Here is a 25,760-nt window from a genome sequence, read left to right as displayed (position 1 = left end):
TGCTGACTCTGGAGGATATACAATTAAAAGGAATTAGGAAAAGGCTGGCTTGACAAGAAAAAAGGTAGTGCTCACAAAGCGTTAAGAAAGACTGCCTTAGTAATTGGCAGAACATTTAAAATGTAGAGTAAAGCTGTTGAATACATTGTGAGCTGCTCCTAGAAAGCTGAACAGAGCAGAAGACTGCAACTTTTTTATTTTTCAAGATCTCAAGTCTGATTTTTAAATTTTAAATAAATTATCTTGATTTTTTCTTAAGCTTGAGCTGTGAGTACACCAGTGTTTATTAGATCATTTATCTACATTTATACATATGCTTGAAATATTTCATTGTGGTAACACTTTTTTTCTTTTTAACCACCAATATGGTCTTCAGTTGGTCCCAACACCTCAGTGAAGATGTTGCTGCTGGATTTGAATAGAAGAGCTAGTGTCGTAATAATGACATAACCACCCTTCTGGGCCAGATGCTGTGTTAGGTGATTGTTATATTCCATTCACCCTAGGGGTTGATGTTACCATTTCCTTTTACATAAAAAGAAACAAGGTCTCAGACATTAAATGATTTGCCCAAAGTCACATGACTTGTAAATGGTAGAGGTGGGACTTAATCCTAAATTTTCTGGCTCTAAAGCCCAAACAGTTTTTAACTACTGTGCCTCCTCAGCCTCTGAAATAAGGATTTTTATATTCTATAATCTAATTTTAAAGCCTAAGTAATTTATAATGTGGTGAGCCAATGCTCAGTCACATGGCTGGTAGGAAAAACATGGAAACCTGACAGATCATTGCAACTAATCCAGGCTAATTTTAAAATAATCTTGTGTAATAGTACAGATCCCTATCCTATACTGTCCTCCACAGTATCTACCCAAGAGCCTCAGAAGCCGTTGGCATTTAACTGGGTTAGGAGAGTGTCACCCAGCAGCTGCTGAGCATGAAATACTAATGGACTAGGACTACTGACTGTTAATTATATGTTGTGCATCCTGTTCCTTGTCAGCTTGAAGAAAATTAATCTGTCTTCACTCTTTTTCTACATATTCAGAAATTGGTATGGAGTTCTGTAAGAGAATTCTTTCATTTTTTTCTCATCAGTGATTATAGTCTTTCTTTAAAACCTGATTCAGGCAAGAAAATGCCAGATGGTTTTGTCTTTGTTTTTAAGAGTAATTGATGGAAAGGAGAGGGTCCAGAGACCTGGATTCTAGGCTCAATTCTCTTAGCAGTTCTGTGTGAACCCTTGCAACCATCTAACTTCACTGGTTTGATCTGTAAAATACAGTGATTGAACTAGATGGTTTCATTGTTCTCTTCCAGCCCGGAAGTGCTCCTCAAATGTGGTCCAATTGAAAGATCATAGGAGTGAGGCAAGAGGACCTGAGTTTCATCTGTGTTTTGCTAGTTAAGAGACCTTGGTGAAGTCACATAACTTCTTTGAACCTTAGATCCTCTATGTCTGATATGGCAATAATGTCAGACCTAACTACGTTACCGGGTTGCTGTGAAAATCAGATGAAATATAGTAAATGAGAAACGCTCTGAAAAATTGTAAAGCAAATATAAATGTGAAATGATACTGTAATTGTGCTAAGTTATTACATAGTGAAATCATTTCCATATTTAAGCTATTTGGGCTGATGGGAATATAGTTTACTGAATAAGAAACTTCTGGAATAAATGTACTTAGATGTTTCTGTTTGTAAATACTTATACTGTGTTAAATATTAGTAAAATGTTTTTCCAAAACAACGTACTAGTGACTTTTTTTAATGTTAGGGATCGATTTTGTTCTTGGCTTTGGTAGAGAATAGTTTCTGATTATTATTCAGGGCTGATAGAGGAATCACAGATGATAAAGACATTTAGTTCATAATGGAAGTGCACTGAGTTTTGTGAGCCATTTGAATTTCTAAACTAAGGTTAAGATCTAGTAAAATTTTTATAAGGTAATCAATTACAGATAGTTTACTATCCTGTAAAATTGAAGATTTCCATACTTAGCTAAACAATTTTCTGTGATTGTCTGGCGTCATCAATACTCATAACTCCAGGGGGCCAGCCTGGTGGCGCAAGCGGTTAAGTGCACGCGCTCCGCTGCGGTGGCCCGGGGTTCGCTGGTTCAGATCCTGGGTGCGCACCAACGCACCGCTTGGCAAGCCATGCTGTGGCAGTGTCCCATATAAAGTGGAGGAAGACGGGCATGGATGTTAGCTCAGGGCCGATCTTCCTCACAAAAAATAAATAAATACTCGTAACTCCAAGGATATGGTCTAGATTAAATAGAACACCAACAATTCAGTAATCCCATAATAGAGTTAACTGAATGTTTTGAAAAAGTATCAAACAGTTCGGTTGTATTCAGACAATGCTACAGCGGAAGGCCCTCAGTTGTATTCAGACAACGTTACAGCGGAAGGCCCCTTAAGATGACCTGCATGTCCCTTTTCATCATTACCAAATGTGGTCTAAGGACAGATAAGACAGGACTGGGTAGTCCTGGAGGGTCTGGAGCTATAACCCGTTGGGTCCTCTACAAGGATCAGATTTCATTGAAATTTTGTTTCATCTTAAAAGCTCACGGACACTACTGGTATGTTCATGGAACTTTTGCATTCTGTTCTTTAGTACATCTATGTTTATTTTAATATGAAAGCAATGTTTTAAGTTATTCACTAGTAAAATTGATATTCCAGGAAGGTATCACCTCACTGTGTGCTCTTGGGTTACATACAGCTCCCCCCCAATTTGAAAAGCTACAAATATATGCCGTAATTGCTTTATACAAATCAAACAAAATACACCATAATTTTTTTAAAGATATATGTGCAATTAATATTATTAACATCTCTTCAAGCTCTTGGATATGAGATACCGCCTTTATCTTGTGGAATTATAATCACCGTTATGTCGTACCCTTTGAATTTTCAGCTTTCAGAGAAGGGGAAACCTTATGTTGATATCCAAGGTTTAACTGCCTCTACCATGGAAATCCTGTTGGACTTTGTGTATACAGAAACAGTACATGTGACGGTGGAGAATGTACAAGAACTGCTCCCTGCAGCCTGTCTGCTTCAGCTGAAAGGTATAGATGTTCAAGTTGCTATTGTTCATGCCAAGGTAGCCCGGGAAATGTTTAAAATTAATGATGTAAACTTAATTGTGAAAATCGTGGAGACAGACTGTGGGCATTCATGTTTACTGCCCATGGCACAGAAGATCAGATTTCAATCACAATATAAAGGAACCTCTTCAAATGTGAGTATTTGGCTCTTTAGAAGAGAGCATTTAGACCTTTTCTGTTTTTAAAAAAATGGAGGAGAGGATAACAGGGGCATTTCCTTCCATTTATGTACACAGTAGCCCTCCAAGGAAATACAAGAAACTGAATCAGTTCATTGCCAACATGGAAGGAAACTAGATGGCCAGGTGGATAGGGAGGCTAGGGGGACTATTCATGGTAAAACCCTTCTGTACCTTTAATTTTTTGAATCATATAAATTATCTATTAAAAATTTAAATTGACACACATAAATGAGAGTGTAAAGTTTTCACAGGATTAGAGATGGTCTCCCTTTCCAGTTGCCAGTCTGTGTTTCTTAACCTCCAGTGATGTTTCTATTATTTCGTTTTTCTGTACACATGATTGAACATTTTCAGTTTTTAATACGTGATTGAAACACTGTGAAACTTTTGCATTAGTGCACAGCTATAAAATTAAGTTTATACTCTAAACTTTTCAATTATAGAAATATGAGATGTTATAGTAGCTTCTGTTTTTCCTTCACTGGAGTCTTTTAGTACATTTTCATGTAGAGTAGAAATTAGGTACATTGTCCTGAATTGTAATTGGTTTTATAGCTTGATTCCCAAGAGTTTTATAGGCATTTGTGTCTAGTTGTGCCAGGGCCCGTAGAAGCAATTTGTCTTGCTATACTTGTTTTACAGCTGAAGCACAGACTGTTGTAAAGGCATTGCTGAAGGTCACACAGCACCTAAGATAGAAATGGGACTTGAATTCCTTAGGCTTAAAATTTCTAATCTGATTCTTAGGTGTCGAGCTGGGGTTCCTCTGATACTGTGTAGAGATGTCACAATCCGGGAATATAGACCAATTCACACCCGGCCAAGTATCCTGAAGTATTCACTGTCTGTGTTTGTCCTAGGTGTGAAGCAAGCCTGCTGTGAGTTCTTAGAAAGTCAGTTGGACCCTTCTAATTGCCTGGGTATCAGGGATTTTGCTGAAACTCACAATTGTGTTGACCTGATGCAAGCAGCTGAAGTTTTTAGCCAGAAGCATTTTCCTGAAGTGGTGCAGCATGAAGAATTCATTCTACTAAGTCAAGGAGAGGTGGAAAAGCTAATCAAGTGTGATGAAATTCAGGTATAGATTTGGCTTGGTGTTGTGGTTTCTTCGAGACTGGGCCTATAAAACTTGCAGAAAGCAGGGTGGAGTTACTGTGTTTCTGTAGCAGGGCTTCTTACTCAAGTGTCCATGTTGGCTCCAAAGGTTTCATTAAATGCCCCTGAAATTATGTGCCAAATTTATTTGCAATTTGTGGGAGACAGTTCGCCACCTTTCTCAATGAAATATATGATGCCAGTGGTTAAGAGTCAAACAGACTAAACAGAGTGTGGAATAAGTAGAAATTGGAAGTAAAGTAGATTTCTGTAGAACACTTCTCTGTTACCCAGTGACTCATTTACAAACATTGATCGAGAATATCTACTATATAGCAATCATTATGCCAGGTGCTATGGATCCAAAAGTGAATAAGATCCAGTTTTTGTTTTCAGAGGATTCATGGTATACTGGTAGAGACAGACAAAAAGACAAATATTATTATAATAGTGTATGAGAATAATGAGCTATTCAAAGTGAAGAAATTACATAGAAGAAAGAAGAGTAAACCTTCTAGGTTTAAATTAGATCAAAGAGGAAGGAACAGAAGATAGGAGATGGTAAGCAGGACCCAGATCATAAATGCCATATGGAGGTATGAGGGAGCAGGAGGAAGGGACATGAGAACTGGATGTTGAAGGAGTAGTGCTTCACCTAGCAGAGGGGAAACCGCTTGTGCCCAGGCAAGCATTCAGCAACTTAACCCAGCAAGAAGAATCTTTGTCAGTCCTAATTCTGAATCATAGTACCAGTAGTTTTGCAGAGTTTTTATTGCATATAGGTCTGTAGTTGGGCTAAGAATTGGAGAGAGAAGTCCAGTGTAGGGCTATTTATTAGATGTCTCTGAAGCCAGTGGCATTAATCTCCAGTGATCCAACTCTTTAGTCGATAGCTTCTAGAAAATACCTAGCAGAGCCAAGTGGTAGGGTGAAAGTCTGCCTATTGTGTTTTGTTTCCCCCAGTTAGGAGAAATTTGATTCTCTAGGAAAGCTAAGAGTTCATTTTTGCTCCTCTCACTCTCCTCAGATAATAATAATGAATTTTAAATTAGCGGATTCTGAGAAGTTAGTGGCACTTCAATTTAAACAAGAGATACATTGGAAAGAAGCAAAGTTTTATTAATATTCTAAGTGCTATAGGAGGAATTTGCTACTTAAAGAAATCTTACAGTAGACTTTTATAACCAAATGATTACTCCCTGATCTATTTTGTTAAAGCTAGATTTTCATGTAATATAATAACAAGTCTTAAATATATTTCTTACCAAATTTTAGCCAACCTTTTCTTTACGCCTTTCCCTAGTGACTTTTCTGAGGGAAAATTGATTAGGGCACGTTGGTGACATTGTTGCCAACTAAAGAGAAATTATTTTCCCATTTGACGTGCTGTTGCATGTCAGCCCAGAGAAGCTGCTGTTAGAAATGCTGCTGAGCCAAGTATTTGTTCTCACCCTCATGGTGTGGGGTGTTGTGTCCTTGCACTGAAATGCCAGGTGTAGCCACATGACATTCTTCAGACTTGGAAACTGGAGTTTGCTAGAATATCTTGATTTTTCTTGATTTGTCCGTACGTTAGAAAATACAGTGGATAGAGTGAGCAGTACAGACTTGAAGTTCACTGCACATGAGAGTAGAATGGCTGCCACTTACTCAGCATTTACTGTTGGTTCATTTATCAGTTAGTCATTGAGCACTTACTTTGTGCCCAGAACAGTTCCAAGTACCAGGCATCCACCTGTGAACTAAACAGACAAAAATCCCTCTACCCTGGAGTTTCCATTCTAATGGCACCATTCTTGGTATTTTTTATCTTATACACTTCTCAAAACTATCTCCATTTGTCAGAGGAGGAAACTGAGTCTGTGAGGGTAGCCATTGTACCACAGCTAGTAGGTGGCAGAGCCAGGACTCATATCTGAGCAATCTGGCTCCAGCGTCTATTCTCTTAACCACTCAACTATGAGCTGGTCACCTAGTTAGTTCATTTCTAATTGACCAAATCAGGAAGCAATCACAGAAGTCATTTATTTTAGAACTATATAGACTTTAGAATAAAACTAGATGGAACAGGGAGAGAAAATAACTAACCTTTTATTCAGAAGCTGAGATGAAAACAGTTTGAGAAGTTTTTGTATGGTCTTCCTTAAGTGTCTATCAGGACTGGCCTCTGCTTTTTTTCTGGAAAGACAGCCTAAGACATTTTTTTATCTTCCGTATACTAGGCTGAAATAGGAACCAGATATCTGACTCCCCATTGCTAACTAACCCTTCCTCTCAATGATGTAAAACAGTAGTACTTTAAACAGTGGGAAGCAGTGTGTCACAGTGGTTAAAACAACATGAGCTTTAGAATCAGACTGGGGTTGTTACCTAACCATTAATCTTTAGTTTCCTCTTCTATAAAACGTTGATCATAGTCATACTTACTACGTAGGGCCGTTCTGAGCATTAAATAAGAATGCCAGTGCCTGATACATAAAAGAATTCACTGTGAAAATTTATTATGGAGAAATTTTTCTCCTTAGTGAAGCATTAATGTTGGTGTTTTTTTCCTCCCACTTTAGTTGTTTCACTGCAATTCTAGTTTATTCTGTCTTCAGTAGGATCAGGAATCTTTGCTCATGACTGAAAAGCCTCATTTTAAAAGGATGTATCTAATTTAAACCTAGAATGTGTCAGAGTCTAGTATGCAGCTGTTTAAAACTATTAGTCTCTCTGTCTTGTCTTTAACAAAAATTTTTTTAAAAAGTCATGGACCCCCTTCCGCGGCCTCCCCTACATCTAATCCATCAGTAGGCCGAGTTAGTTTAACCTCCCGTAGATTTGGTGCACAAATGTCTTCACCGTCACCTTTTGCCTAATGTACAGAGTAGCCTCTAGCTGGCCTCCCAGCTCTCAGCCCTTCTACGCTGTCCTCTTGTGAGTGTCAGGGTGATCTTCAGACAGCATCAGTGTGACCCTGTCACCAGCCTGCTGGAAATCTTGTGATGGTCTCTAGTTGCTCATGCAGTAAAACCCAATGTTCTGATGCTCTCTGAGGTCTGGCCCATGCTGGCTTCTCCAGCTCCATCTTCCACTGTTCTTCTCCCTCGCTCTCTCTACTGCACCAGCCTCTGTCGTTGCCCAGTGGTCAGTTCTTTTTTGCTCTAGGACATTGCTGTCCAATAGAACAATCTGTGAGGATGGAAAGGATCTATATCCGTGCTGTCCAATTCACTAGCCACTATTCATTGGCTGTTGAGCACTTGAAATGTGACTGGTGTGACTGAGAAGCTGAATTTTTAATTTAACTTAATTTTATTTTATTTTATTTTTTTGTGAGGGAGATCAGCCCTGAGCTAACATCCGTGCTAATCCTCCTCTTTTTGCTGAGGAAGATCGGCTCTGAGCTAACATCTATTGCCAATCCTCCTCGTTTTTTTTCCTTCCCCAAAGCCCCAGTAGACAGTTGTATGTCATAGTTGCACATCCTTGTAGTTGCTGTTTGTGTGACATGGCCTCAGCGTGGCCAGAGAAGCGGTGCGTCGGTGCGCGCCTGGGATCCGAACCGGGGCTGCCAGTAGCGGAGCATGCACTTAACCGCTAAGCCACCGGGCCCGCCCTAACTTAATTTTAATCAGTGTAAATGTTAAATAGCTGTGTTGGATGTTGCAGCTCTAGGGTTTTGCATGTGTTCTTCCGTCTGCCTTGGAGTCTCTCCAGGTCTCTCTTACTCTCCCTGCTAACGGCTACCCATGCAGGGAGGCCTTCCCTGACCCATCAGTCTTCATTAGGAAATCTCGTGTTATTCTGTCTCATAGCCACTGTACTTTTCCTTTATAGTACAGGATGACAGAATGAGATTGTTCATTTTTCCAATTTAACAATTGTCTCCCCACTTAAGAGCAAGGTTTATGTCTGGTTTGTTCACCATTATATAACCAGCCTCCAGCACAATGCCTGGCACTTATAAGGGGTTCGGTAAATCCATCGAATGAATGAACATTCTGAAACATTTTCAGTTCTTGGGAAAAGTTCCAAGAATGGTTTCTTTATCTAGGCACTGTCACACTCTGAAAGGTCTCTCTCAGAACAGATACACTCAAGGGGCTGGTGAAGGGGACACAGGACCTATGCTTAGGAGTCTGTCTTTGGGAAGTCTTAGATGTGATCATACCTAGAGCTCTTCCAGGGGTATAATGTAGGTTTTTTAGGGTGTGTCTTATGTTTGTTGTATGTAAGCTTAGACCTTAGTTCCCCAAATGATTGATTATATATATCATCTCAAATAGCATAGTGCCTAATACACAGTAGCTGCTCTAATGCTAATGGACAGTGCTTTGAAAACTGCAACATTCCATATATCATGTAAGAGAGGTTCCTGCTTCACAGGCTTGGATGGAGGAGTTGGGGAGCAAGCCTGGAGGTCCTTAGACAACCCTTATGAATAAAAGTTATTTTAATTAAAATGAGTCAGTTTTGAATAGGGCAGCAGATCTTCCCTCCTCCCCTTAAAGTTTCACAAATGACTGGAAAAAAATTCAGGAATGGGAAAAGCCAACTTGTGACTGATGGTTTGTCAGGCACTATCTTTCTTAGATTTTTTACCCAATTTGACTGTAATGCTTTTTCTGGTCTTAGTGAATTGTGTCTGAAAAGGTTGTTTTCCCAAAAGCCTCACTGTTTCTGGAAGTTGGGAAATAATGGTGGCGGGGGTGGGGAACAGAAAGGAGAAAGTAAGCGTGGTTCCTTTATGAGATTGTGAGATAAGTGGAAAAGCAGAGATTCATGATTTGTAATTGTACATTTATAGGTGGATTCTGAAGAGCCAGTCTTTGAGGCGGTCATCAACTGGGTGAAGCATGCCAAGAAGGAACGAGAAGAATCCTTGCCTGACCTGCTACAGTATGTCCGGATGCCCCTGCTGACCCCCAGGTACATCACTGATGTAATAGATGCTGAGGTAAGTCATGCAGACACACGGATCCAAAACCTTGAGTATCTCTTGTAGCTTCGTATTGTGTACTCAAAATTGGTTATTTTAACGTAATTAAAATAATCCTGGTTTGCCTCTGCAGGAATGCGAGAGAGAGTGGCGCTAGGTAGTCTCCAGGCAATTGCTTGGCAAGTCAGGCTCCTGACACAAATGAAAATCTGTGGTTTAATTAATTCTGTGTTTTAGTGTCTGTTTTATATACCCCTAAGTGTTTTACATAAGCAACACTTGATGAATTTTGTCCCTTCTCTATTCAACATAAATTGTTCCAAGTTGCCCCGAAAAAGATGCTTTGCTTATCAAGTCTCTCTGTTTTTGACCTCTGGTGAAGCCCACATGAAAGTAGTTTGATGCATTTTAATATCAAGTTGGCTCATACCATGTTTACTTATAAAAGTGTTTCTCCACCTTAAATTCTTTGTGTTATGTTTTCATGATTTTTACCATATATATCACCTGTATTACCTGGACCGTCTTTTGGAGGAACACTGATTTCTAACATGTAGGTAAGGCCCAGGTCAATGGACATGTTCCTTCCTCTACAGACACAGTTTTCCAGTTATTCACATTAGAAAAGTTGCAGGCTGGTCGTCGTCACATGTCAAACTCTTTTTCTCCCATGTATAATTCCTTTCTTATAACCCATCCATGTACCCGTCATGTATATTTATTTAAATCATGGTTAGGAGCCCAGACTCGGGCCTGAAATCCCAAAGTCACCACTTACCTTGCAGTGAGGGAGCCTGACTTCACTTTCCTTCTTCCTTCTGAGCTCCTGCTAGGGCTTCGTAATGGCAGAGCCCAACCGGAAGCCAGAGGGCATGGGAGCCCCATGACATAGTTCATATGGGCCAGTCTTCTGAGCCAGAGAGCAGATGGAGGAGGATGCAGAGTGAATGTGGGGAGGCACATGAGAACTGTCCAGTACAGAGCTCTGTCAGCAATAAACATAGGCGTTATCACGGTGCTGTGAGCCTTGGGGAAATTATTCCAGACAAGATGTACTTCTTCCTGTCGTCCCAGAAAATAACAGAAGGCTTTTGGTTTTCCCTTAAAATTTTTATTAGTCATTATGTACTTGTATTTGCACAATCACCGGAGGGATGTACAAATAAATTAATAGAAGTAGTTACCAGTAAGTGCCAAGGAGGCAGGCATGCCTCGGAGATATTGTGCGTTTGGTCCCAGACCACTGCAGTAATGTGAGTCACATACATTTTTTTGGTTTCCCAATGCATATAAAAGTTATGTTTACACTGTACTGTAGTCAGTTATTAAGTATGCAATAGCATTATGTCTAAAGAAACAGTGTACATACCTAACTTAAAAATACTTCATTGCTAAAAAATGTTAACACTCACCTGAGCCTTCAGCAAGTCATAATCATTTTGCTGGTGGAAGTCTTGCCCCAATGGTGAAATATTATGAGAATTACCAAAACGTGACACAGAGACATGAAGTGAGCAAATGCTGTTGAAAAAGTGGTGCCAATAGACTTGCTTGACACAGGGTTGCCACAAACCTTCAATTTGTAAAAAAATGCAGTATCTGTGAAGTGCAATAAAGCAAAGCACAATAAAACGAAGTATGCCTATACATCTTCTTTATATCATTTGATTTTTGAACCATGTAATATATATTGTCTATTAAAAAAAATTTTTTTTAATTGTTCCTGGAAACCCACAGCATAGTTATTACCAGCAGCCCTCCTGGAACCACGGGGCTTTGGAAACTGGTTTTCTATGTTAAGTTAATTCTTTATATGTGCCATTTATACTCTTATATTAGAGGTGGCCGCTGTGGCTCATGCTACTATCTGCTGTGTTTCAGCCTTTCATCCGCTGTAGTTTACAGTGCAGGGACCTAGTTGATGAAGCAAAGAAGTTTCATCTGAGGCCTGAACTGCGAAGTCAGATGCAGGGACCCAGGACAAGGGCTCGTCTAGGTAAGCTGGCATCTTAGCAAAAAGAGGGGATATTTTTCAGTTATCTCTTGCCAAGTGGCATGATGTAGTTGAAAAGAACATTCTATAAGAGATACAAAGACTTTGTATTTAAACGTGTTTTTAATCTTGTATTAGTTGTGTCATCTCAGACAAGTCACTGTATCACCCTGAACTTTGTTTCATATAAACCAAGGATATCTTCCCTATCTATTTCACATAACTGTATGGAGGATTAAATGAGACAAAGTGTGTGAAAGCGCTTTATAAAGTGTCAGCTATTATGCAATATAAGTTATAATTTTATTTCAGTATGTTTGGAGTCTGTGAACTAGAAATTATTTCAAATGCCATGTAGTAGGTGGTGTGCTCCTACCCACCTCTCCCCTTCTCCATATGTGTTTTTTCCATTCTGGAATGAAAAGAGGAAGGAAAAGCAGCATTATGGTATAAAGTACAGGAGTTCAGGATAGTTGCAAGCACAGAAGTTTTGGCAGTGACATGCAGTAGTTAAGAGCCTGCACTCTGGAGCCGACCGTGTGGGTGCACATCCCAGTGTACCAACTACGAGGTGTATTATCTTTGACAGGAAACTTGACTTCTCTGTGCTTCAGTTGCCTCATCTGTAGAAGGGAGTTCATCATAGCTGCTACTCGAAGGTTGTTATGAAGAGTAAATAAAGTAATTTACGTAAAAGGATTAGAACAGTTCTTGGCACATAGTAAGTGCTGTGTATGTTAGCTATTATTTTACAAGCAGGCCTAGGTTCAAATCCAAGCCCCTCCAATGACTAGTTGTATGACCTGGGGCAAGGTATCAATTTATCTGAGCCTATGCTTCCACCTCTAGATTGAGGATACTAATTAATATCTTATCTCACTAGGTGGTTGTGAAGATTAAAGGAGATAATGCGTGTAAGATGCCTAACATTGTAGGTGGCAGTAATAGGTGCTCAGATCTTACTTCACTTCTGTTTCTTACCCTTCCAGTTTTACTGTCCCAAGAGCCTAGACGGTATGTGTAAAAGCATTTTGTAAATTATAGATTACTCTGTATATGGAGTGGTATTTTGTTTTTATTATTTCCTATTCTTCTGTTATCTCACTGTGGACTCATATGTGCTAAGGTGTTAATTGATAATTAACCTGTTCATTGATAGATTTAAGTAGAATGATGATTTATCCCCTATATTTTTTTAATGGCATAAGTACTATATGTCAAATATGTAAAAATTTTAGAAATACAGAGAAGCACAAAGTAAAGAAATAAAAGTCATCCATAATCCCACCACCCAGCGATAGTGCTTTTTTTTTTTTAAGGGAAACTCTTGGACAAGGAATAGTGGATGATACTGTTCTGTTAGTTCCTGGAGGATGACAAAATATGATCTATATCTCATACTATATACAAAGATATATAATCAACACAAGATAGATTGAAGGACTAAGTGTGAAAAACCATAAAAATACTAGAAGAAATTACAGGAAAATATTTGTATAACTTCTGGGTGGGAGCCTTTTTTTCTATTTTTAATTGTGGTAAAAAATACATAACATAAAATTTACCATCTTAACCATTTTTATGTGTACAGTTCAATAGTGTTAAATATATTCACATTCTTGTACAACCAGTCTCCATAATTCTTTTCATCTTACAAAACTGAAACTCAGGGCCCATGGCATAGTGGTTAAGTTCAGCACGCTCTGCTTCGGCGGCCCAGGTTCACAGGTTCTGATCCCGGGCATAGACCTACACCACTCGTCAGCCATGTTGTGGTGGTGACCCACATACAAAATAGAGAAAGATTGGCACAGATGTTAGCTCAGGGCGAATCTTCCTCAAGCGAAAAAAGAAGAAGATTGGCAAAAGATGTTAGCTCAGGGTGAATCTTCCTCAGCAAAAAAAAAAAAAAAAATCGAAACTCTGCCCATTAGACAGTACTCCCCATTCCCCCATCCTGTTGGGTAGGAACCTTTTTAACTAAAACAGAAAAACCTAGAACCCTTCAAGGTTACTTGACTGCATCAAATTTTTTTTTTAATTGATGGCAAAAGACATGGACTGGGAGAAAATATATTCAATATGTATGACAAAAGGTTAATATTTTTAGTATAAAAAGAACTCTCATAAATCAACAAGAAAAAGAACAATAGCCCAATAGAAGATTGCATGAGAGATATATAGATTGCACACAGAAGAGGAAATGTAAGTGAACACTGAACGTTAAAAAATATGCTTCCCTAGCAGGTCTAGAAATGAAGATTAAAGTTTAAAATGTACATACCCTCTTTGTGTCCCACCTCTGGGAATCTATGCTATAGAAAGAAGCACTATAGTATAATCTCTACTATAGAAATAATATATTACCATAGAAATAAGCATATATAAGATATATGCATAAGAATGTTTACCATAAATTGCTAATATTGCCAGAAAAAAAGGGATACATCCTGAATTCCATCTGAGGGGAATGAATGGTTGACTGAATTATAGTACAACTGTACCATGGAATTTTGTGAAACTATTAAAGCATTGAGTCAAATATACATAGCTGGGTGGACAAGAAAGACTAATTGGCTATACTCAATAGGGGAAAAAACTTTTTCATTGGGGGAAAAAAAGGCAAAAACTCCTCTATATGTGTATGTTTGCCTGAGCATAAACACGATATGTATGCAAGGATAAATACTGAACCTTTAACAAGGTGGGACTGTTTTATTTATATACGTCTGTGTTATTACCATAAGCATTTGCTTACTTTTGTTATTCAAAAAATAATAAAAAATATGTAGTCTTTAAATACCATGTGAGCCAGTGATTTAATGGAAAGAATCTGGCACTAGGAAATAAGATATATTGCTCGCTTTGGTTTCTATTCCTGTTTCTGTCACTTACTCTAGTAATGTACTGTTTGAATTTGGACAAGTTCTTTAACTTTCTGGATTACCATTTCTTCTTCTCTGTATTAAGGGAGTTAAAGTCAATCACTAAGGTTCTTTGCAATACAGAAGATATATTTCTTTTTTGCAGAGCCAAAGGTGTCCCAGAGAGTACATGATAGCACTCACTAGTTGCTTGTTAAATTGAACTAAAGCCAATGAAAATTTTTGCGAACCAGCAAACCCAGAAGATTCTTTTGAAGGTACATTTCCTGCGTTTCTCTAAACAGGCAGCAGAAAGCTCCTGCTTGCTCAGAGAACTTGCTTATTGCCCTGACCTTGAGAGATTAGAATATGATTTTACGTGCCCTCATAGTTTTGAGGTTATTTTTCAGAAGTTCTAGAAAGGAAATTCTGGAGCTATTTCCAACTAGATTCTTAATTTAGCATCTCCTCGTCAGTGCCTTAGAAGTAAATTGTTCCTACCATCATGTCCACTACCCATCTCTATTCATAGAAATTGCTAAACCAGCTACCAGGATAATAACTCTTCTGCATACAGCACAAGGAAATTAAATTTACAGCTAAGTAAAAATAGAATGCCAAGTAATGTGTGGGGATTTTGTTTCAGTTATTAACCGTACCCATTACTCTCTCATAGAAGATAAATTCCTAATATGTCACTGTCTCCTTTTCTGAGCTGAAGATCAATGTGTATGGAAATATAGTTCTCTGAACCCTGTTATTTTAGCAGGCTTGCATTCCATCTGCTGTATTCCTCTAACACACCACAGTAGACACACATTCCTACCCGCCCCAACCCCTCCCGCAAAAAAATGACCATGGCACTGTCAAGATGCCTCAGTTTTAGTAATGTGCTTTTTCACACTGTCCTTGCCAGATGTTTTAGACACGCTTTCCTCATCATAAAGATCAAAATCTAACTTAACAAGTACCCCATTCATTGGCAGAGAACTAACAGGCTTCTTTCTGGTCAGTCCTTTCACTAGCTTTTTTCACACTGGTCAGCTTGTTAGAGGAGTGGTCCCCAAATTAGGTTCCAAAGACATTAAAATCCTTAGGAATTCTTGCGGTGGAAGAAGACTTTCTAGGCACAAAGCAATAGAAGAAATCACAGAAGAAAAGACCAGTGTATTTGACTAAATAAAAACCATGTACAGGCGCCAGCCCAGTGACGTAGTGGTTAAATTTGTGCACTCTGCTTTGGTAGCCCAGGGCTTCGCAGGTTTGGATCCCAGGCGTGGACCTACGCACCGCCTATCAAGCCATGCTGTGGCAGGCGTCCCACATAAAAAGTGGAGGAACATAGGCACGGATGTTAGCCCAGGGCCAATCTTCCTCAGCAAAAAGAGGACAATTGGCAACAGATGTTAGCTCAGGGCTAATCTTCCTCACCAAAAAAATAAGAAATCACGTACAACACGATAGGACACATTAGGAAAGTAGATTTGCTACAACCACAACAAAGAGTTAACGTCATTTGTGTTTAGAGAGCTTATAAAAATGCATGAGAGAAACACGAAAAGACCTGAGTGTACAGTTCACAGAAGGAGAGGTCCAGTTGGCTACTAAGTATAAGGGGGCAAAATTCAACCTAGTTAGTAAGAGTCTTATTAGTAATAAAATAAGGATTAAAGCAGTAAACACAATTTTTTCCCTACCAGAGTATCAAAGATTAAAAAACAATATCCAGGGGCTGGCCCCATGGCATGGCGGTTAAGTGTGGGCACTCTGCTGCCGGCGGCCCGGATTCGGGTCCCAGGCGCACACTGATGCACTGCTTGTCAGGCCGTGCTGTGGTGGCGTCCCATATAAAGTGGAGGAAGATGGGCACAGATGTTAGCCCAGGGCCAGTCTTCCTCAGCAAAAAGTGGAGGATTGGCATGGATGTGAGCTCAGGGCTGATCTTCCTCACCAAAAAAATATATATATATATATCCATTGCTACAGAGAGTAGAATGAATTGGCACCATTATAGTGTTGGCGGGAATATAAATTGGTTCAGCCACAGAAAATAATCTTATCATATATATGAAAAGATTTTTTTTTATGTTTGTGTTCTTTACTCTAGCAACCTTCCCATTTCTATGGTAAGAAAATAATGGGGAAAAGTTTCATATTCAAGGATATTTATCACAGGATTATACGTGATTGTTTATAACCCAAAATTACGAACCCCTGATATAAAAACATATATTAAAAGATTTTGTTAATATCTTGGGAAAATGAAATAAAAACAGTAGGATGCGATACAATATGGTCCCATTTATGTTTTATAAATATTTGGAAACAAGGCTGGAAGGAAATAATCTGTTACATTTGGGTGTCTTTGTATTATGGAATTAAGGGTAAAATCTTTTTCGTAAAACTTGTCTATTTTCCAAGTGATTTCTAGCAGTGAAAATGTATTTTATATATTATATGTTTTATAATCACAAGAAATATAATTTTAAATCTTTTTAACCAAGGAGGGGTAATATTTGAGTAAGGATGGCAATTATACTAGTCCTTGAGTTATTTTTTAAGTTTTCTTACAATAAATCTTTTTTTTTTGGAGAGGAAGATTTGCCCTGAGCTAGCACCTGTTGCCAATCCTCCTCTTTTTGCTTGAGGAAGATTGTCCCTGAGCTAACATCTCTGCCAGTCTTCCTCTATTTTGTATATGGGACGCCACCACAGCATGGCTTGATGAGCAGTGTATAGGTCTGTACCTGGGATCCGAACCTGTGAACCCTGGGCCGCTGAAGCAGAGCATGCAAACTTAGCCACTATGCTACCGGGGCAGCCCCAAGAAAATCATTTTTGTGCTAGAAAAAGCTACCCAGGCTGAACAAAGACATCAGAATTGACTAAAATTATATCTATTCAATGTGAAAACAGTGGTGCCCTTAAACTTATCAGAAGCTCTGTTGCACTTATATATAACGCCAGCAGTAATGGGGAAGTTAATTACTTAAATGCAGCTTGGCAGATAGTCTTTCAAAACACAGCATTGGCCAGGAGAAAAGAATGACGAGTATTTCATGGCAGAGAAGTTTGGGAACTAGTGGTCTAGGGCCCCAGGCACTTGTAACCATAAAGTCCCTGAGCAACTCACACTGACACCTCTGTCCAAGTTCCGCTGTAGACATGTAGTTACTGGAAGGTTTACTCAGAAACTTTCAGCGAACAAGAAGTGCTGTCAGTTCACTGGGTTTTGTAGCATAATTAAATATTTCATATCTGCTTCTATGTCCCTATCCTTCAAAAGCTGCCTGAATGAAATCATATTATCAAGAACGAGAGGTTGGGGGCTGGCCTGGTGGCATAGTGGTTAAGTTCATGTGCTCTGCTTCAGCAGCCTGGGGTTCGCCAGTTCAGATCCTGGGCTCGGACCTGCTCACCGCTCATCAAGCCATGCTGAGGCGGCATCCCATATAGAAGAGCTGCAACTCTACAACTATGTACATTTATACAGTTATATACTGGGGCTTTGGAGAGGGGAAAAAAAAAAGGAAGGGTTTTTTCCCTACTTTTTTTTTTCTTAAAGCAACAGAAATTACATCTGAAAATCAATGGAAATTTTGTTTAAATGCGTGAAGCATAGAATGAAGCTCTTAGTTGTTGTGGAGTATTTTCATTCTCTTACCCATACAGATATCCACTAGCATCATATTCATCCACAGAGGGAAATGTGTTTGGATAGAAGGACTGCTCTTACTTTCTGTATTCACATCAGAGGGAGGGAAGAGGTGGGGGAAGAAAGGGCAGAGAGGTGGGGAATAGTGGTGCCAAGGAGGAAACAAATAACTGTGGTCCTGGCATCTCCCTACTTGAAAGAATTTAATGCACAAATAAAATCAGCATAATTTGAAAGGGCCCTTCTGCAAATGGTCTGCTTTTCTGAAAGTAGCTGGCTGCTGAGATCCACTTCCTGGCTCACTTTGGAGAAAGTACACAATATTGGTGCCCTCTTAGAAGATGAGATTAAACTCTGTGGTTTCTGTCTAGGTTATTAAGAAAAATTTCACACAGGGGCCGGCCCTGTGGCATGGTGCTTAAGTTTGGCGTGCCACACTTCGGTGGCCCGGGTTCATGGGTTCGGATCCCAGGCACGGGCCTACACCACTCATCAGCCATGCTATGGCAGCAACCCACATACAAAATAGAGGAAAACTGGCACAGATGTTAGCTCAGGGCTAATCTTTCTCAAGCAGAAAAAAAAAAAAGATTGGCAGCAGATGCTGGCTCAGGGCAAATCTTCCTCAGGAAAAAAAAACAATTTCACACATATGTAAAAACAGAGTAATATGATTGTCCACCATACCCATCACCCAGTTTCAACAATTAGGAACTCATGGCCTGTTTTGAAGCAAATCCCAGGCAAGATATAATTCTATCCACATATATTATGCTTTTGTGTGTATCTCTAAAAGATAAGGAACCTTTTTGTAACGTATCCGAAATGCCATTAACATTCTTTTTTTTTTTTTTTAATTTTTTTAATTTATTTTCCCCAAAGCCCCAGTAGATCGTTGTATGTCATAGCTGCATATCCTTCTAGTTGCTGTATGTGGGACGTGGCCTCAGCATGGCTGGAGAAGTGGTGCGTCGGTGCGCACCCGGGATCAGAACCCGGGCTGCCAGCAGTGGAGCGCGTGCACTTAACCACTAAGCCACGGGGCCGGCCCAAACATTCTTTATTTATTTATTTATTTTGTGTGTGAGGAAGAGTGGCCCTGCGCTAACACCTGTTGCCAATCTTCCTCTTTTTGCTTGAGGAAGAGTGGCTCTGAGCTAATACCTGTACCCATCTTCCTCTGTTTTGTATGTGGGACACCGCCACAGCATGGCTTGGTGAGTGGTGTTGGTCCGCTCCTGGGATCCGAACCCACGAACCCCAGGCCGCCAAAGTGGAGTGCGCCAAACTTAGCCACTACGCCACCGGGCTGGCCCGCCATTAACATTCTTTAAAAAAAACACACAACGAATTCTTTATCCTCAGATATCAAGTACGTGTTCATGTTTCCCCAATTTCCCCATAATTTTGTGTTTTTGAACACTTAAAGTTGCTCCAGTCAGGACCCAGACCAGGTCTACACACTGCATTGAGTTCATATCTCTCTTTAGTCTCTTTTAATCCATAGGTTTTTCTCTCCTGCCTTGGTTTTTCCTTGCAGTTTGTTTATTGAAGAAACCAGGCTGTTTGACCTGTAGAATTTCCCACATTCTAGATTTTGCTGATTACATCCATGTAGTGTCATTTAACATGCTCTTCTGTCCCCTATATTTCCTGTAAACAGGTGGTTAGACTAGAGACTTGAAAAGATTCAAGATTCAGGATCAATTTTTTGATCTGTTGATCTTTGATCAACACTTCATAGGTGTTGGTGGTATGCTTCTTTTGAGCATTATTGAGCAGTATATTAGCTTTCATGTAATGATTGTAGCAGCCACTGATGATGCCTGTCAGATACTACATTAGGGCTCTGTGTTTCTTGTCAGTTTGAAGGTACTACATTTACACTTTCAAGTCCAGGTTATTTCTAAGAGCATCTGGGTCTCCTAAATGCCCTCCTAGTGATTGCGTTGTCCAAAATGTTCCAGCTAACCTTTCTGTCCATGAGCTCTAATAGAGCAGATGCACAAGGGAGTTCCTCAAAAGACTTTGCTCTTTGGGAGGAGACAAGGTAGGGAGTATTTTATCAGAATAAAGCCTTAGGAGAAAGGGGAATATATAAAGGCCATCAAAATACTTTCTTTGGGGGGGCCGGCCCTGTGGCCTAGTGGTTAAGTTCGGCACACTCCCCTTTGGTGGCCTGGGTTCGGTTCCTGGGTACAGACCTCCACCACTCGTCAGCAGCCATGCTGTGGCAGCGACCGACATACAAAATAGAGGAACATAGGCACAGATGTTAGCTCAGGGCAAATCTTCCTCAAGCAAAAGAGGAAGATTGGCAACAGATGTTAGCTCAGGGCAAACCTCCCTCAACAAAAAAAAATACATATATATATCTTCTTTGGGAAAATAGTAGAGAAAAAAAGACTCCTTGTAAAGCCTGGTCTTGTGAATACCTGGCAGTTTTGATGTATTGGCAGGGAACATAGTCATATAGTTGGCTAAATTGGAAGAATAAAAAATCTATCACTTGGGTCCTAAACCACAACTCTCAACGTTTTTTGAGACCAGGTTAGGAGCGTGTTCTTTTCCCATTACAGAAAACTCCCGTTTCTAGTTTTACAGGCTGAGAAGGGCAGGGAGCTTCTTTAGCCTCTTCGTACCTGCACTTAGAACCTCAGTTATCATGTCAACCAAAGTCATCTAGATAGGTTGAAGGGGTGTTGTGGTATGTTCAAGTTTGCCTTCTGGAGTTTTAATGTTGTCCAGAAATTCAAATTTCAGAGATTCAGGTCCTCAAGAGCTAGAGCCTCAGGAAGAAATACTTTCCTGTTAGGACTTAGGATGATTCTCCTAATTCAGATTGCTTCTCTGAGCCACATAAAACAAGATGTCCTAGAGCTGTTTCTACTTATACTTCCCTGTGAGTAGTTCCCCAGCCAGGGATAGTGAAGTAACTTTTCTCCTTTTGTCCTCAGGAGCCAATGAAGTGCTCCTGGTGGTTGGCGGCTTCGGAAGCCAGCAATCTCCCATCGATGTGGTAGAGAAATATGACCCTAAGACTCAGGAGTGGAGCTTTTTGCCAGTAAGTAATGGTGGAACCAGTCATGGGAAAAGAGCTTAATGTCCTCAGTCCCTGACTCTAGATCACAATAATGCAGCCCTAAAAGTAGAAAAGCCTAATAACAGCCTAATGTTCCTTACAACTGTCATGTACAGTAGGGACTCAATAAGAAGTTATTGACTGTTTACAGTAAATAAGACTTCAGAAATATCAGTGGCCCTGTGTCACATTAAACTTAGCTGGCCACTACTATTTCAGCGCCTTCCTGAGCTGTGTGTGTAACTCCTGGCATGCTCCATTGGCCATGCGCTGTTCAACTGAACTCAGTGTTAAATGGTGTTCAACTGAACACTAGTTGGATTGAACTCAGAAGTTTGTATCTTTCTCCTTTGGTGTGTCTGTTTTGGTGCTGAAAGAACAATAATAATTCTGAGAAAGCATGGAAATCTTTTGATCAGTCCTCCTAACTTTTAGGGTCTTTGAATCCTGGCCTTTGGATTAGCAGTGCAGGGATACTTTTCCACTTTAAGGAAGGAAAGCGGTCTAAGTCTCTAAGCCCAGTGCCTTATGGAATAGGAGGGAATCATATACAGGATAAAGGAAAGATATTAAATCTTTTGGAAGTCTTGGAAAGAGGCAAATGTACAGAAGGCTTACATCTTTAGGAGCATCACAACAGGCAAGAGGGTATTCATGCAGTAGGCAGGCCACTGGAGACCACGTGAGGGTGAACCACTGCCTGAAGAAGGGCTCCTGGTAACAAGTGAAGAAGCAGAGGTGTGTAGCTAGAAACAGGAAGGACAGCAAAAGGTAAGGCCTAAGACTCGTGTGACTGACACGGTCTGCACCGCTTCTCTCCTAAATCCACAGAGCATCACTCGTAAGAGACGTTATGTGGCCTCAGTGTCCCTGCACGACCGGGTCTACGTAATTGGTGGCTATGATGGCCGTTCCCGCCTCAGTTCAGTGGAGTGTCTGGACTACACAGCAGATGAGGATGGGGTCTGGTATTCTGTAGCCCCAATGAATGTCCGACGAGGCCTTGCTGGAGCCACCACCCTAGGAGGTAGGCTTGGTGTGCAGGGCAGTGTTTCCATTTTGTTGTGGCTGGATCAGTGTTCATACCTCTCCTGTGGTCTGGCAGGAGCATGACATGTGGAGATATTGGTAAGGTCAAATATCCTTTTTGCTTTCAGAAATATCAGTGTTACATAGCTATTCAATACTCATGGATGTTTAAACACTGATAACAGTCAGCAAATGGAGTTCCAATGTGCTGAGTGGAGAATTGACAATAGTTGTATCTCTATAAACTTCATGTAGTTTTCAAATGCTTTTGAGGATTCAGTCTTACCCCATTCTTTTTAGATGTCTCGACTGTGCTGTTTACCTTATCTATAAGACTTAATTGACTTGTCCCGTAAAAAACAGGGTAAGTTTCTTTTTGCTCCCAGACATTTGAAGGACTTGTGGGGAATTTGTAGAGAAAAGAGTTATTAGAAATATCTCATTCTCTAATTGTCTGTGTTTTGTTCATTCTGAGCAGATATGATCTATGTCTCTGGAGGCTTTGATGGAAGCAGGCGTCATACCAGTATGGAGCGATATGACCCAAACATTGACCAGTGGAGCATGCTGGGAGATATGCAGACAGCCCGGGAAGGCGCTGGACTGGTAGTGGCTAGCGGAGTGATCTACTGTCTAGGTATTGGGTCTGAGATGCAGGGATGGGAGAGAACTCAATTAAGGGTGGCAGCCTCTGGGTGGTGGGGCTTGCATTTTACCAGAAGTAAGTTCGTAGACTTCCTTCAACTAAAATCCCAGTCCAACCCAGTATATTTTCTGTCAACTAGGATAATCTCTTTTGTGGAAGCAGAAAATAGTGTACGAACAGATTTCTCTTTGGATTATTGGAACTCATGACGGAGAACTGAAACTAAAAGAATTAGTTGAATCTCTTCAGAGAAAGGCACACGGGGAGTAGGGGTAAAAATTTGGCATTTCTTCCTGGAATGGTCTCTACTTTGTCTTTCAGGAGGATATGATGGCTTGAATATCTTAAATTCAGTTGAGAAATATGATCCCCATACAGGACACTGGACTAATGTTACACCAATGGCCACCAAGCGCTCTGGTAAGACCACTTGGATCTAAGGGAGGGGACAATAGACGGTGCTGTCGAATCTTGACCTCTGCAGCTGTGGTGCAGTCTCAGGACAGGGCATCAGTAAATCAAAGTTGTGTTTCCTTCTTCACTGTAGAGATAAAGTAAAACATGAGTCAGATTCTGTTCTCCTCTTTGTCTCTGTTTTCTCTAAATATAGTAAGAATAAAGACAACTTAAACTTTCAACTAGATTATAAGTTTGAGGGCAAAAACCTTCTTGTTTCATTCATTTTTTATGTCTTGGTTCCCTCCGCGCACTGTGTAATATCTACACAGTTTTCTGTGTGTAGTATACATTAAGTGAGTGAATGTTGAATAAAATCTCTAATGCACAGGTACAGAGGAGTAGCGATTTACCTTCGCTGAGCTGCTGGAGGTGGAGCAGCCTGGGATGGAAGCAAGGAGAAACACTAAGCTGCTCCAGTTGCCTTCTTTTGGGTGCAAACTGCTCCAGAACCACACTTCCAACTCCTTTCCTCCCTCTACTTTCAGTGCCTTCTTTGTCTACTTCCTTCTTTTCTCCTGGTAAAGAGGGTTGGGCTCTGAATTAATGAAAATGAAGATGACAACCGTTTCAGTTTTCTTTTCTCATTTCAAGTCCCAGCCAAAGGGTTTACAGATGGGATGACTTGTGCTGGACTAGGTTCTTCTAGGCCCGTCTGGCCCCGGTCCACATCCTTCACCTGGCCATCAGTGACCATGTTTTGTTTCTAGAACTCAGATCCTAATTTAAGAGTATTCATTTGCTGTGCCTTTTTCCCCCAGGTGCAGGAGTAGCTCTGCTGAATGACCATATTTATGTGGTGGGGGGATTTGATGGTACAGCCCACCTTTCTTCCGTTGAAGCATACAACATTCGCACCGATTCCTGGACAACTGTCACTAGTATGACCACTCCACGATGCTATGTAGGGGCCACAGTGCTTCGGGGGAGACTTTATGCGATTGCAGGGTGAGGATTTAGAAACCAGGCTAGAGTCATCATGCATCCAGGACCACGTGATCCAGTCCACATTTTTGAATGGAGATGGGGTTTGGGTTGGGGAGACATCTCCAGTAGCAATCTTAGTGTAGGACTTGTATGGAAAAGAATAGAAAGCTCATTTCCTTCTCTTGCTTCTTCCCCACTCAGATATGATGGGAATTCCCTGCTGAGTAGCATCGAGTGCTATGACCCTATCATCGACAGCTGGGAAGTAGTGACATCCATGGGAACCCAGCGCTGTGACGCTGGCGTGTGTGTTCTCCGAGAGAAGTGACCATTGTTGGAGCACCATCCAGAGCTAGTGACCAGTCCAAAGGACAGTTTGTGGGAGAATCAAGGATCCTTTCCAGAATGTCTGCTTCTCACTGTGTGCACAGGGTGATTACAAGCACTGGTGCAGTGACAGTTGTACTTATTTGACACACCTCTCCCTCGCGCTGGTAGTTGTCTCTGAGGAGGGTGGGTAACAGACACTCGGGGGAAAAGAATGCACACTGAATGGATGTGAGAGGCCAGGTCACCTCTTCTTCTGGTCTAGGGAGCACTTTCTTGTCATTTCTAACTTACCATGTGCTTGGGAGAATATGTACATATATATATGAATATATATGTTGTGCCTCATGTGTTGCAGAGAATGAAGGTGAGTTTGACCTACTAGATGTGGGCAGTATTCAGCTAAGATGGTTGGAAGAATACCAACTCGAGTAAGCTTGGTAAAATCCAAGTCTTGTTTTCCAGGGATAAATATCTTTCCTAGTTTATAGGTAGCTAGGGGCAGCACAGTTCCATCCTGGAGGAAAACCAATGAAAGATCCCTGTCAAACTTTAGGGGCCTGGGGAGAGATCTGTCTGACACTCCCTTAGAGGGGACAGGGTTGGTATATCAGGACTGAGGTTAGAGTAAGTGAGGTAAACTGAATTTGATGAGATATGAGTGAACCTAGAAAACCACTTAAGTATAACCTGGAAGACCAAGAAGGGTGTATCATTTGAAGGATCTTTTTATTTCTCCATGGTCTTTCTGAACTAGAGTGTTGTGCACCTTGGCACTGGAGACTGAGAATAACAGAGTGAACAAACGTTGGGAGGAGCGGAGATGAAGTAAATGTGGGAGTTCAGTGTGCCTGGGGACGAATCAGAAGTTCCGTGATTGTATGTTGTCTTAATCCCTGCCAGGGCTTCTCTCTCCGTGGTGAGGTTTGCTTCGAGTGGGTGAGAGACTGTCTTTCTTTGTTGAATCAAATATGACTATGCTGTTATACTTCCAAACTATTTATTTGGGGATGGGGTGGGGATGGCAGCAGCCTAGAAGTTCAGCTACCTGATTACTGCCCCATTCTTTTAAGGGCACACTTCTGCTAAGGAGGGGTTTTCACTGCTGCGTTTGGTACATTTAGTCTTTTTCCTACTATAAGGTTCCCTTCTCTGTCCTTAAAGTGGATTTTATCCATCCGAGGACAGAATAATCAAGAACAACCAGAATTCTTTTGTTAGTTCCAGTACCTGCTATCACCATTTCTGAGATATCACTCAAGGCTCCCCTGTGTTATGGAGTGAAATTCTTGCCTTATGGGTATTGGGAGTGTGGGAACATGACATTTAAATAAGAATGCACTTTCCCTTTACTCTGAAATTCCATTTTTCCTCTTTCCCCCTGAGTTGTGTTGACCTGAAGAGTTCATCTTCTTTGTATTTTTTTAAGAAAATATTAAAAATCACCTGTCTCAAA

At 40.6% G+C, this 25,760-nt stretch overlaps 1 protein-coding gene across 3 annotated transcripts in view; it reads left to right on the top strand.

Moving 5' to 3' along the window:
* Window positions 1–25,760, top strand: part of KLHL12 (kelch like family member 12) — a 28,329-nt gene extending 2,569 nt beyond the window's left edge. For 2 of the 3 annotated variants that reach the window (XM_058533843.1, XM_058533844.1), the window contains exons 3-12: window positions 2,932–3,085; window positions 4,167–4,384; window positions 9,194–9,343; window positions 11,207–11,321; window positions 20,795–20,901; window positions 21,751–21,946; window positions 22,427–22,585; window positions 22,916–23,014; window positions 23,812–23,998; window positions 24,179–25,760. In XM_058533843.1, coding sequence (XP_058389826.1) covers window positions 2,932–3,085; window positions 4,167–4,384; window positions 9,194–9,343; window positions 11,207–11,321; window positions 20,795–20,901; window positions 21,751–21,946; window positions 22,427–22,585; window positions 22,916–23,014; window positions 23,812–23,998; window positions 24,179–24,305 — 1,512 coding nt within the window. In that variant the 3' untranslated portion in view covers window positions 24,306–25,760. The remainder of the gene's footprint in view (window positions 1–2,931; window positions 3,086–4,166; window positions 4,385–9,193; window positions 9,344–11,206; window positions 11,322–20,794; window positions 20,902–21,750; window positions 21,947–22,426; window positions 22,586–22,915; window positions 23,015–23,811; window positions 23,999–24,178) is intronic. The other variant, XM_058533845.1, reaches the window with a different exon arrangement.

This window comes from Diceros bicornis, chromosome 38 (genome assembly GCF_020826845.1).
Source record: "Diceros bicornis minor isolate mBicDic1 chromosome 38, mDicBic1.mat.cur, whole genome shotgun sequence".
Classification (NCBI taxonomy): Eukaryota; Metazoa; Chordata; class Mammalia; order Perissodactyla; family Rhinocerotidae; genus Diceros; species Diceros bicornis.
Note: the sequence above shows the minus strand (reverse complement) of the source record. Positions and strands in the feature narration are given on the sequence as shown.